This window comes from Ptiloglossa arizonensis, chromosome 3 (genome assembly GCF_051014685.1).
Source record: "Ptiloglossa arizonensis isolate GNS036 chromosome 3, iyPtiAriz1_principal, whole genome shotgun sequence".
Lineage (NCBI taxonomy): Eukaryota > Metazoa > Arthropoda > Insecta > Hymenoptera > Colletidae > Ptiloglossa > Ptiloglossa arizonensis.
The window spans coordinates 2,589,570-2,602,712 of record NC_135050.1 but is presented as its reverse complement, the minus strand read 5'-3'; the positions used below and the strand labels follow the sequence as shown (position 1 = coordinate 2,602,712).

General features: G+C 36.8%; 1 protein-coding gene and 1 long non-coding RNA gene across 5 annotated transcripts in view; one reads left to right on the top strand and one right to left on the bottom strand.

Moving 5' to 3' along the window:
* Positions 1-940: 940 nt before the first annotated feature.
* LOC143143999 (uncharacterized) lies at positions 941-4,585 on the top strand. Its single transcript, XR_012991316.1, has 2 exons — positions 941-2,243; positions 4,246-4,585. It is a non-coding gene; the product is annotated as an uncharacterized LOC143143999 (long non-coding RNA).
* A 795-nt stretch (positions 4,586-5,380) lies between these two features.
* The window catches only part of Ca-alpha1t (Ca[2+]-channel protein alpha[[1]] subunit T), a 134,531-nt gene continuing 126,768 nt past the window's right edge, over positions 5,381-13,143 (bottom strand). For all 4 annotated transcript variants that reach the window (XM_076306879.1, XM_076306878.1, XM_076306877.1 and 1 more), the window contains 8 exons: positions 12,750-12,942; positions 11,418-11,679; positions 11,188-11,318; positions 10,895-11,044; positions 9,036-9,328; positions 8,679-8,955; positions 7,879-8,135; positions 5,381-6,500 (listed from right to left, as the gene is read on the bottom strand). In XM_076306879.1, the coding sequence (XP_076162994.1) occupies positions 5,634-6,500; positions 7,879-8,135; positions 8,679-8,955; positions 9,036-9,328; positions 10,895-11,044; positions 11,188-11,318; positions 11,418-11,679; positions 12,750-12,942 (2,430 nt within the window). In that variant the 3' untranslated portion in view covers positions 5,381-5,633. The remainder of the gene's footprint in view (positions 6,501-7,878; positions 8,136-8,678; positions 8,956-9,035; positions 9,329-10,894; positions 11,045-11,187; positions 11,319-11,417; positions 11,680-12,749; positions 12,943-13,143) is intronic.

Genomic DNA, 13,143 nt, shown 5'->3' with positions numbered 1-13,143 from the left:
AAAAGTGGAGAAATGTCATTTTTATTGATGAGGAGAAATGTACTTTGTACTAACTAGAGTGAATAATTTTTACGAAAGATGATAAGATCAAGCTATAAATTTGGTTTAAACAGGATGATTAAAATGATAGAAAGTAAAGAAGAAAAATTATTATAGAAATAACAATAAGTTCATATGCATTCATTTCTTTACAGGTAATGTAATTCATGGAAGTCTGTTATCGGTTTGTTGCACCAAATTCATCTTTTTTTATTAATTTTGTTAATAAATACATTTTCTTGTACAACGTATATTAGTAATTTTGATTAACATATTTTGTTTAACATATTAACTGTGATGAATATTTATAAAAACATTAAACTTATTGTATTACAAAATAAAAATTGTATAAGAGTCTTAAGGTGTGCCATGGTTTTGTCGTGGATTGTATATTACTATACTTGATGTATTTATTGGCGTGAAAAATTAGGCAAGATATGCATAAAAGAAGTAGACATTTTTTAAATCGTTTTTCATAATTTTACTCCAATACGAAAGGATTATCTGTTGCCAACGTCTATCACGAATAACGAGTGAAAGTGGTGAGGTAAGAAATGTATAAATGAACAATCGATAGGTCAATTCAACGTAATTGTCATTCAATTTATTACATTTGTACATATTTAGTCTTGTTCTACGTTTCTATGTCGTGCTCTTTCGTTCTTTCCCACGCACGCACGCGACATACACACCCACCCACCCACCCAATACATCCACTCACCTACCCACCCACACACACACACCCACACACACACCTTTTTTCTTCTTTTCTTCCACCGCCAATCGTTTCTCATTCGTACTTTCTCTCTCTCTCTCTCTCTCTCTCTCTCTCTCTCTCTCTCTCTCTCTCTCACTTTCTCACTTCGAGTCCATGTGGGTTAGACTTTTCCAAGAACGTGTATACGCATACGTACGTAGCATCAGGCAGACAAAAAGGACGCTTCTTGGCGATCGTGTGAACTATGCCTGGTACACCAAGTTACTGCTGTATTTAAAATAGCACGTTACTTCTGAAGGCAGCCAGCCGTCGGCTTTTAAACATTTTTCTTCTCTTCCTCTATTTTCTTTGCTCTGTTTTTTTTTCTTTTTAAATAGACGATTACGCACTGCCTTCCCTAGGGGCGAAGAACAGACTCGAGAGGCACGCGGCAACAAGTACACTGAATAACACGTTATAATTCTGATTATGTTCTTGTACTTATATTCACGTAACTATATGCACATGTATATACACAACACAGAGACGTGTTGCGTATAACCTTGATTCTCTTATATACTTCTTTTTTCTTCTTTTGTTTAGTTTCTTCTCGCGGATAAGAAGTATCCCGCGGCTGTGGTGCGAACATAGATAATAGAATTTCTTATTCCTTTACATACTGTTCATTTGTCTTACTAATGATACATGTGCAGCTGATCGGCGAATTCTGCGCACGTTTACACGATCATTCCGTGGCTAGAGTAAACTATAATTCGGAGATCAGTCGTCTAACGCTATCGAGCTATCGAGATTCGGTCGTGGTGCCAAAGAGACGCGCCTTTATGCGTATATTTGTATATGTATGCGATTATACGAATACACTGGAGTCTAAGAAATCCGATTGAAAGGTCCGAGGGGAATCTGGATACGCCGAGTGAAAGTTTTCGTACGAAATTTCTATCGATACTCCAGCAATTTAACCAAAATTTCATTTTGAGATGCAAAGCTCGTATTCTTATTCATTTTTCGAATGGTATTTGGTACAAGTTGGACCTTTTAAACGGAGTAACCGCGACTATTCCCGTCCACTGTGTTCGAGACGATACGATTGACCAATCGAAAGGAAAGTCAGATGGATTTGTCGCGATAAATAAATTTAACAGATCATTAAAACGAATCGACCATTCCACGGTATCGATTACCAGCTGTCTCGATCAATAATTCAATGAGTTATACAAAGTAACTATTACTACGAGCTAGTAATAGTTTATTATAGCTATGATTATCGAACTGTCCAAGGTTACATTTAATACAGACAGCTGATGATAGATCCTAGAACGGGAACACAGATCGATCGATTCTCACTATCTACTGTCGCGACTATCGTCAATAGTCACGTGGCGCGCAGCGCTTGTTAACGTTTGACAACCTGTAACTTCGAGTCAACGAAAAGAAGGCACCCGTTGCCATTGATCGTCCGAAGCGCGGGCACCACCACCGCACGAAGGTTCGTCAACGTTCATCAACGTTCGTCAACGTTAGAAGGCATAGAGTTATTTACTTTATTATTATTTGTTTTTTTTTTTTTGTTGGATTTATTCCGACAATCGTTAAATATTACCGCATGCGGTAGTATCAAAATAAACCACACCAAGTGTAGAGTATGTAGAATATTCGTAAGTGTATGTATGTACAATAGAGCTTCTATTACATGTATACCTATTGCCGGTGGAAGAGGCGTATAGATTGCTTCAATGACTAGAGTTAGCTCAAGATCGAGTTCGATATACTTCTCCTACACTATAGTCTTGTTAAACACGAGTATGAAGCACGCCAGGCATTGCACATTACTCTTACACCATGTAATTGCTTGCCTGTTCGACTGTAGGTCAGAATGCGTGTGCTTGCAAGTTTGGTAGCAGTGACCTTAATGGCCTTAACGGACAATTGATAAATGTTCCAAATGTAGGGCACGAAGGGCTTGAACAGAAATATTTATCTAAGGCAGCCCTGTAATGAGTGCTGAGAAGCACATTTGGGTCGCTTGTACCCAACAGGTTATCACTCTACGCGCCACTTGAATATTCCACGATTAAGTTTACCGTATCTCTTCCACCGACAATGTATATATAGTATGGGTGTAAATTAACTATGGTACGAACATTACAGTTTGGTAGAATTCATTGAAAAAATCAAGAATATTTTAGTTAATGTAAATTAGAATCATTTTTCTTTTTCTTTTAGTTAGTGTGTGAGATAATTTGAAAACAAAGTGTTCAATGTGAATATAAACGAGAGAGTAAAGGAACGATCGAAGGTGTAGATTTCATACCGTGTCTGTTAGTAGCCTTATTATGAGATTTTGTTTTAGTTATGGAACAGTTGGGGGTTGGTCAAAGGATTTGGCAGGAAATCACAACGAAGTATGAAGAACAGTGGTGGTTGAAGATGACAGTATACTTGAATGTCGAAAATCAAGATTTCAGGGACGACTTCTGTATACTTTGTGTACATTAACACATTAGGACATTGGGTACACCAAGGGAGGAATCCATTAAACGTGTCTCTAGTATTTTATAACTTACTTCTATGTATATCACCTGAATATATATATGCACACACAGGATGTTTCACAAAATGGAGACAACATCAAGAATGAATTTAGTATATAAAAATAATAAAAAATGTTCGTATAAACGTTTGTTCCATCTTACTTTATTTTCAAGTTATTACCATTTTTATAAAGCACTATTAGTTTATATGTTTCGAAAGAGAATATTGTTAAAAAATTTCTGATTTGTATTGTTTTTATTAGTAAATTGTCACACAAGATGTTAAGAAAATGTTTACAGACAGTCAACAAGATCATGTGCGAGACATGATCGGGAATAATTGGGTAGATTTAACTTTGCTATCTCAGTTTGAAACGAGAATTATTGAAATATTAAAAACAGTTACAATCTGTGTATAGATGTCGGATGGGACAAATATTTCTACATACGTTTCTCTATCACTTTTATGAGCTAACTTCATCCTCGGAATTATACTCTCAATTTATGTTACGTTTACAAAAAACCAGTGCAGCCAGTTAGCATTACTGAGTTTTCTAAAATGGTCGAATAAGTTTGTGTTGCCAAATGCACATAGTAATCATTGCAGGAGTAGAGTATCGAGAGACTTGGATTGTTTGGATGGCCCTTTGGCGATGATCACAAACTATAAACGAGCGAATTTTAAAGGTCGTATACCTATGAAATTATTTATTTCTAGACACGTGTTTACCAACAGTCTTTCCTGTTCTTTTCGAACGAATTCTACCAATCTCCAAAACTTATATCCAAAGTTCGTTTACACCCAATATATTATACATTTTGTGTTTTTCTTACTTCTTACCCAGAGGCGTACACGTGTTTTCGTTTTATTAAAAAATCAGCTACATTTCTAATTGTTGCAGCTCCTTGTTGTTGTTTACTTGTTGCTATTTTACTGATGTTTTGTTGCCATTATAGGAAATACACTACGATTAAAGTATATCACAGATGTTAACGAGAAGAACGTTCTAGAACGCGTAAATGAAATCAAGAGGAAACTGAGAGCATTCCACGATCGTTAGTCGCCGCAGGATTATCCGGAAGTACACGGCACCTGGCTCGACATAGCTTTCCACGAAAACACGTCGAATGAACCAATTGACATGAAGATAAGATTGTACGAGTTTCAATTTGTATTAAAGATTATCACAACGTCGGATTAGTCTTAAGGTTCTAATCGCATATACCTCGAACTCGACTAGATGTACAGTGGTAGCGAAAGAGACAAAAATAGCATTATAATCGACTAAACTATGAACTGGCTGTTATTACTTTAGCCAATCGTAACAATATTTGTTCAGCCCTCCCTCCCACCCTTCACCCCTCTTTCCTTCGACTGTACGTTGGTTCTGAAAATATTCAATACGAAGGTACGTCTTACGTCTAATGTTTTCAACGATTCATTTTTTTTTTTCTTTTTCTCTTCTTTACAGCTAGATCTTCCGTTGCGAAGACTACGCTACGTTTATTCCGAAAATTGTTATCTAGATTTTTCTGGCACTTCGGTAACGACCGTTTTCATCGAGTTTTGGCACCTTTCGTTCCTCCGTCGAGAGCTACCACGATCCGCCGCGGATCTCGAAATTCTCCTGCGAACGACACGCGTTAATTTGACGAGCTGGAGAAAAAGGAAAGGCGAGAAAGTGTGGTCCGATTAATTGCAATTGTCGCGTAGACTCGACATATTCTACCTAAGAGCTACTATATTCACTAATTTTATCGGCGCAAGACTACGTCGTTCTTCTTTCTACCACTTCCTACGAATCGACTTCCACGACGTTTCGTAACGTTTCGGAACGTAAAACCAGTTCCGCTGGCAATAATAGATTGTCATAGGTTTTAAGTGCGTTATACTTGCATTTATCGTTAGCGCGCTTTCATTAGATGATCTGTATTCGAGCTACGAGCTGCCGCCCACGATTTATCGATAGTTTAATTATTACTTCCGTATTCGCGCGCTTTTTCGATCGTAAAGGTGCGTTGGTAACGTATCTCTCCCCCCCCCCCCGCCCTTCTCCACCCCCCTCCCCTAAAATTCTCTATTTTTCGTAAATTCTCGGCGGTTTCTTCCTTCTTTTTTTTTTTCTTTTTGGCAAGTTCACGGCGACAAAGTGACTAGAATATAACGACTATATTGTCATGCACTACAGTCTTTCTTAGAGTCCAGCAATTGAACCCTCGCAGCACTCTCCATGGTACTTCGCCGTGGATACCATGGTTGGCTAGCAGTTGTTGCATAAAAATTTTATAATTTTCTTCCCAGGGAACCATTTAAACGTTTAAAAGGATGTTTCTCGCATGATCGATTAAGAAGGATCCAACGGTCCAGCGGAGGACGGTCTCTCGAATCTCTCGAACTTGTTCTCCTCGGTTGCTTCCGTTTCCTCGGTGTCTTCGCGCATCTCGGTCACCGAGGAAATCATTGTCGATGCATCCGGAGTCTCGTCGCTGTGCACTTTTCTACGATGATTATTGCTACTCGTCGAATCGGTATCGTCGACGTATATTCTAACGTCTGAACCGATAGTGGCGCAAACTCCCTCGGGAACATAGACAACCGCGCTTCCGCTTCCGCTTCTGCTACCGCTTCCACTTCCGCTTCCACTCCCGTTTCTGCTTGTGCTTCCGATCATGCTGTCGCTCATATTGCTACTCGACATTGGCAACGTTTCTTCGGATCTCTCTTCAGCAGCGTAAATACGTCCGTAACTGCCAGCCCGAGTCGATAGACCGTATTGATCGCCTAACACTGCTGTACTTCCGCTTTTCAGCTTGGACGGTCTTCTTTCGTTAATAACGGACTGCACGTCGAGATCGTCCGTCGGCGGAACAGATACCCGTCTCTCGTCTTTCACCTTCGTATTATCGTCCGACTTACCATTGTTCGTTGCTACGTCGTTTCCGACACAACCATTCGCTGCACCTGACGATTTTGAGGCGTTAACAGCGGTACCAGCGCGGACGTACGCGTCAGATTGCAACTGCGTATCGTTCGATACCCTGCGACTTATTGTTGCCTTGGACGGGTAAATGTTGGCCGTTGGCAGAAGATAACGTTCGCTGCTCAATTTAGGACAGGTTGGAACAGTGACTGATCCGGCCGGAGTCATTTGGGAAGCTGGTGATTTGTTCGTGCTCAATAGGGCCTTGTTCTCTTGCCCGTCGTTGGTTACCTGTGAATACCATTCATCCATTAGACGTCAACTTAAGCTTCATTTTATGGTGAATATAACAAAGGTGTGCATTGACACAATCATCGTCTGTAGATCTCACGGTTGTGAAAGTCACTTTTGAAGCGGTAGTAGGTGCAACTTAGAATACACACTTAGTAGCGAAAAATTCGAATAAGTTTCTTCAAAATCGGCCTTTGTTTAATACCAATATTTTGATTCAAAGTTTAATACGCACATAGTATGTGAATTACTGTCTTTTTAACGGAGCAAATTTTTGATAAATCGGCAGTAGGATCGAATCCCAGCTTCTCGTTGTACTAATAATATTTGTTTTTTAGTACAATTTTGAAATACTCTGATGCACAAATACAGACTGATGCCGAATTATGTTTACAGACAGAATACTGTTCGTTAAGCGGGTCAAAGTTGCGTATGAACTCCTTTTACGAATATGGTCGTGAGATGGGAGCATGAGCTCGATGGTAGGGTCGTGAGAGACAGGGAGAGGATGGACCGAATGTGATGATGCTGTTTGCAGTTCTTGGTGTTCTTTGAAAATCGTGCAAGTGTGGTGGACAAATCCATGGGGATTTTAATGGGTAGGCTCTTTACTTGGTATGTCTGGATACAGAAAATCCCATACTACTCTCAACTCTGAGAAAGTCTTTGGAAGATTTCCTCCATGTAAGAAAAAAGTTCACAGTTGTACAAGGAACTCCATATTGCCAAGAAACAACAATTGTATCTAAAGAAAGAAGTAAACTTGTATAATTGGAATGTAAAAATGTGGAAGTTAAGTAGACTTCCCTGTGTTCTAAACTCGCGCGTAATATTTATAAATATGTCCATACCCTGAAGAACGTAACAAATTTCCTAATCCTAAAGATTCGTCACAGGTGAGTCTGTAACAGCTTGTAAATCACTTAGGAGTGCACGTTACACCTACACATGTCGGAACAAGTTTATGTATGGGGAAAGTACCGCAGGATGGAAAATGATTCAAAACAGATGAATATAATTAATTCATATATAGATAGCAAAGGAAGGATATTTTGTTATAGATTATTACCGATGACGAGAAGCGAATTCAGTCTGCTTAACAACATCTTGTCGTAAATAGCCTGACGTCCAATATTTTATAACAATATTATTATAATAATTCCAACGTTGAAGTGATAAAATTAAGACTACCAAATTTCCTGAAAGCGGGGTAGGTCATGCATTATGATGCACTCGGTAGTTGAAAAGTCGATTTCGCGTGCATATTTTACGAATCTGGTAAAAAAACTTATTGTTTGAAAACGGGAATTATCGTATCGACATTTTCAAAGGTTGCATTACAAATTTGTTAGCTTGATTTTCATTCAGGAAACTTTACCTGTAACCGTTGATGTTGTGCATGACTGAGATCACGACTGATCGTGCTGTAGCTGTGTTGCGAAATAATTCGAGGCACACTTAAGTTGCTCACAGGTTTCTCGAAAACTTCGGCGACTTCGAAATGCATCGGCAGTAACGATCTTCTTTGTTGGTGCCCCGAATGAAATGTTTGTCGACGCTTTGACTTGAACTTGGACGGTCTCGAATTGGGACGATGATATGAACTGCGACGCGACAGTGACGTAGCAGATCCATCTGAAACACATTTGTGACATTGTATTGTTTTAGCAGTACATACAACAGCAGAAACTGTTGTAATTCGATCCTGATCTGTAATTCTTCCGAGAGTGATGGTTTCTCCTTCTTATCTACAAACCCATTCATGCATTTAGAAACATCAACCGGATTGAACACCCTACCACTGAAGACTCTTTGAATCATGTGCATCTTTTTCACTTCTAATAGACACATTTAATGCATATGTACATATCTTCCAGTTTTATCTACAACTTTGTCAATATACAGGTTGACCCATTTCAATCTTTAAATACGTGTACTTTTTAAATTGCATTAAATTTGTCGTCGAAACTTGGTCTACTCCAGATTAATATTTTTGGTTTTAAAATATTTATAATTCTTGTGTTTGTGGCCACATTGATCTCAACGGTCATAAAGTATTAATAAATTGTAATATCTATTATTCTCCTCTTACATTCCCAATATACATAACGTTAAACTTAGGGTTGAGCGATTCTTAATCGATGATCTTACTCCTTTCGATACAGTTCTCAAACATACCATCTGCATTTCTCTCTCGTGGCGGATTGTAAATGAAATTTGCAGGCAAAGAACGGACTTTAGCGAGACCAGGCCTGGTAACTGGAATCTTTTCGTTTGTCACTAAAATGGATTCGTGCTCCCTAACTTCGTCGTCATCTCCTACACCCCCATCGCCATCTCGATCTGTTTTCACGTTATCATTGTCATCTTCCTCTTCTTCCACTTCCAGCAGTTCCTCTTGCTCTGCGGCCAATTCTCTTTCTAGTTGCGTTTCCATGTCAAGTTCGTCCTCCATCTGATAATAAAATTTTAAATCAACGTCCCACGTTAAATGCAAAAGCTAACCGATTCAATATTTTTTCCTTGGACCATTACCTGTTTGTGACTTTCTTCGAGGTGTTTCATGAGCACAGCAACGACGACATTTACAAGAACAAATTGTGCCATCAGCACGAAAATGACAAAAAAAATTGGAGCGATAATAGTGCTCACGCAACAATTTTTTACACAGTCTGCTGCTTCGTCACAATCGTCCCTTAAAGTGTCCTTCATGATACCGTTCCAATTGTCACCCGTAGCAACTCGAAAGAGAGTTAAAAATGCCATACCGAAATTACTGAAGTGGGCATGTTCACCAAGTCCTTGACAAGGCATATCGTCGTTGCATTCTACAATGAAGTACTCCATATTAACAAAAACAGTTATTCAGTGTAAACATTTTCTACACGACGAAACATCCTACGAATTAATCATTTTTATTTTATATCTACAGTGGTCGTAAATTCAGTTGGTTGATCAAGACCACTTTCGCGAGTATGAATAACGTCACAAACTATCACTTCTTCAATAATCGTATGGAGTGTTCGGTAACAGGTGTTCAAAACTTTAAGCGACGATTTTACAAGTCTAATAAGACAAAACTTAAATATGACGATATTACGTTTGACACTTTTGGTTTAATTTATCAATTGCTGAAAGTACATGTAAAAGACGTCAGAAATGAGGAACTATATAGGTATACTAGGTTGTTCAATAAGTGTTGTCGTTCGATCAAACTTATTCAACAGTACGGTACTAGATTGTTCAATAAGTTTTGTCGTTTAATAAAACTTATCGAACAACCTATTATACTACTGCTGGCGCGTAAATGTTAGTTAACTCACGCAGCCATCTAAACGGACTTATTTACTTCATAGTTGAATTATATGTGACATTACACGTTGCTGTTATTGTTCCTTTAAAAAATGTTTAATTGACTTGACATAATAAGCTTTAATAAAGCTGTACCGCGTTATATCGTAAGTTATTACGTCGACTATGAAATAAATTAGTCCTTCTAGACGTTACTTCTGACACCTTTTATGCGTATACTCAGCAATTAATAACTCGGACATTAATCCTCAAACGTAATTTTGTCATTTTTTATTTTCGTTCTATTTTTGCATATAGAATCATGTTTTAAAGTTTTGGACATCTTGTATGCTGAACACTTGGTTTTGTAACGATTTTAGTTTGTGTGTGTGTGTGTGTGTGTGTGTTGTAGTAGAACAATACAGTAGTAGCTCGTGTATTTTTAAATTTTTAATATATAATTAGGTTGTTCGGATAGTCATTTCGTTTTTCAAAATGGAGAATATGTAATTTAATAAAGTGTTTATACACTCTAAAAAAATCGTGTTTCATTTTCATAAAAAAAAACGAAATGACTTTCCGAACAATCCAATATATATATACACACACAAATAGCACATTATAAACAATACAAATTTTTCATATATTTCATAATAATTTGTAAACTTCTGAATTCATTATAAATTTTTAGGCTTCAAAAATATATTATAATTTATAAATTTTATAAATTCGTTTTAAATTGTTTTACATATTCTTTATAATATTTTTATATATAAATAAATTAGAAATCAAATTTGTAAATTTTTTAATAATTTATAAACCGTTTAGAGATTCATCAATTAAAAAGCTTTAAAAATGTATGAATTCGTGTACCTATTCATACAAAATTAACGAAGGATACATATAAAACATATGAAGTTAATAAATTTTTAAAAAGTTTTAGCAACAGAGGTCACACTGGATAGTACCATAAACAAACGATACACATTTAAAAAGTACATGCTTATGAATTGATCTCTAAAATAATATGAGGATACTGTCACTAGAAATGATGGAATCATGAAATTCTTTAAAATAAATGCAAACATCTGTACTGTACTTGCCTAAACGACCAAACAGTTCTACTCCAAGAGCTGCAAATATGAAAAATAGCAGAAAGAATAGTAGACCCAAGTTTCCGACCTGCGGCAATGCCTGCATTACCGTATCTAAAAGGGCTCGTATCCCCTTTGCCATTTTCAGTAGCTTTAGAACTATGCAAAAAGAATGTCCGTTAGCCAAGTAGATAGGAAAATAATAAAAGTATTTCGAGACAATATGTTTTGATTAATTTGTTTAGAATATTTATCAAATTATATCGATATATAATTATCATATTATGCTTCTTTCGGTATACCTCTAGCAATTCGTAAAACTCGCATCACACGAATTATGGTAGGATTAATCGGAATGATTTTTGACTCAACTTCCTCGAGAACTATGCCAACTACCGACAGTATCACGATTCCTACGTCTAACTGATTCCATCTGAAACGAAATATTTATTTTCAACATCACGCTAGGCATAAAATTAAATATCATTTTTTGTATCATCGAAGAGGTACAAAACAATGAAGTATCGCTTACTTGTCTTTAAGATAAAGATGCAAACCCAAAGCAAGAAGCTTCATAAAGGATTCGAGGATAAAGACTGCGGTAAAGAAATAATTAAATATCTTTAGGGCGTAAGTCAAAGCTTTCGGCATCATATAAAACTCCATAGCCATTGTAACAACATTCAGGCCGATTACCGCAGCGATTGCTAGGTCAAAATACTTAGATGTCACGACGTTATGAACGAAGAGCCTGGATTTCGAATAATTCGTGTAATAAGGCGGCTCGTGCATTTCTAAAAAGGAAATGTCAATATTGCGAATAATTAAAAAAAAAGGGGGGGGGCTGTAATTAAAAATTGGTCGGTCAGAGCAATTGACAAAAATAAATTCATTTTCAAAAGCAAGTTTCGTATTTTTATTATTCATATACAAATAACCGATCCAGACTTCAAATTCGGATTGAGCCTACGTAATACCGTTGGAAAAGATTAAATCGAGCTAAAATTAATTGGCCGCTCAAGGACACTAGAGACTTATCCCCACCACATTGTTTGGATGCACCTGACCACTTTTCTCTTTGTGCAAATTTGCAGACACAAGTTGGAATGACGTAAAAGTACTAGTCGCATTAGTTGTGATATACTGGGTTTCATTTACAATTGTTTCATTTACGAAAAAATATCAAAGAAGAAAGGTAAATGGCTCGAAGAAAACTACATCTGTAGAACCTTTGATTTCTTTCAAATACAACAGTGCATGTGCAATGAATTGCATCCTTTCTTTAAATGGAAATGCATATTTTTTGTAGCACAGATCCATTCCCCTGTCCATTTTACGTGAAAAAATATTAAGGTATCGTGGTAAAAGAATTATTAGTTTTCGAGATATTTTCAAAAAATATCTTTATTGTAGAAGATGCTCAAACGCTTCATGACTATGATGTAAACGTAAACATCGTTCTTCAATAAAGATATTTTTTGAAAATACCTCGAAAATTAATAATTTTTTTACCATGATATCTTAATAATTTTTCGCGTAGAATAAACAGAGGAATGAATCTGTGCTACAAAAAATATGCATTTCCATTTAAAAAAAGGATGCAATTCTTAATTGTACATGCACTGTTAAATTTGAAAAAAATTTAAGGTACTACAGGTGTGGTGCTCTTCCAACCATCTACCTTTTTCCTTTGACATTTTTTTGTAAATGCATTAATAACGGAGTTATGATCTGAAACAGTTGCGTGGACCACCCAGTCTAGTGGAAGCAATAACCTTAAATGGCCAATTGAATTTGATCCGGCTACGAATAACTAAATGAAGATATTTCGGGTATGTGATAAATGAAATTTTAATTTTCTTACTTCGCCGTTTCTTTTCCATCTGTAAGGCCCGCTTGGCAGCTCTTCGCACACGTTCCTCTTTTTCTTGTTCTTCGCGACATCTGTGAAAGTTTTCCACCACAACGCCTACGAACATATTAAGCACGAAGAAACCGACGAGTAGGATGAAAGCTATGAAGTAGAGCAGTCGCCACTCTGAATAATTCTCGATTGGCTGCAACAGAAGGAAGCTGGAATAGTTTATATTTGGACAAATTTAGATTTTTCGTTCTATTCTTTAGCAAGAGAACGAGTGTCTTTGGCTAGTTAATACTTTTATTTTCTTTAAACATAATATACTTTCAAAATTGTTAGTTATCCTTAGCAAAATATTAATTCAAGACTACTAGATGTAAAACATCCTTTTCGAGAAGTA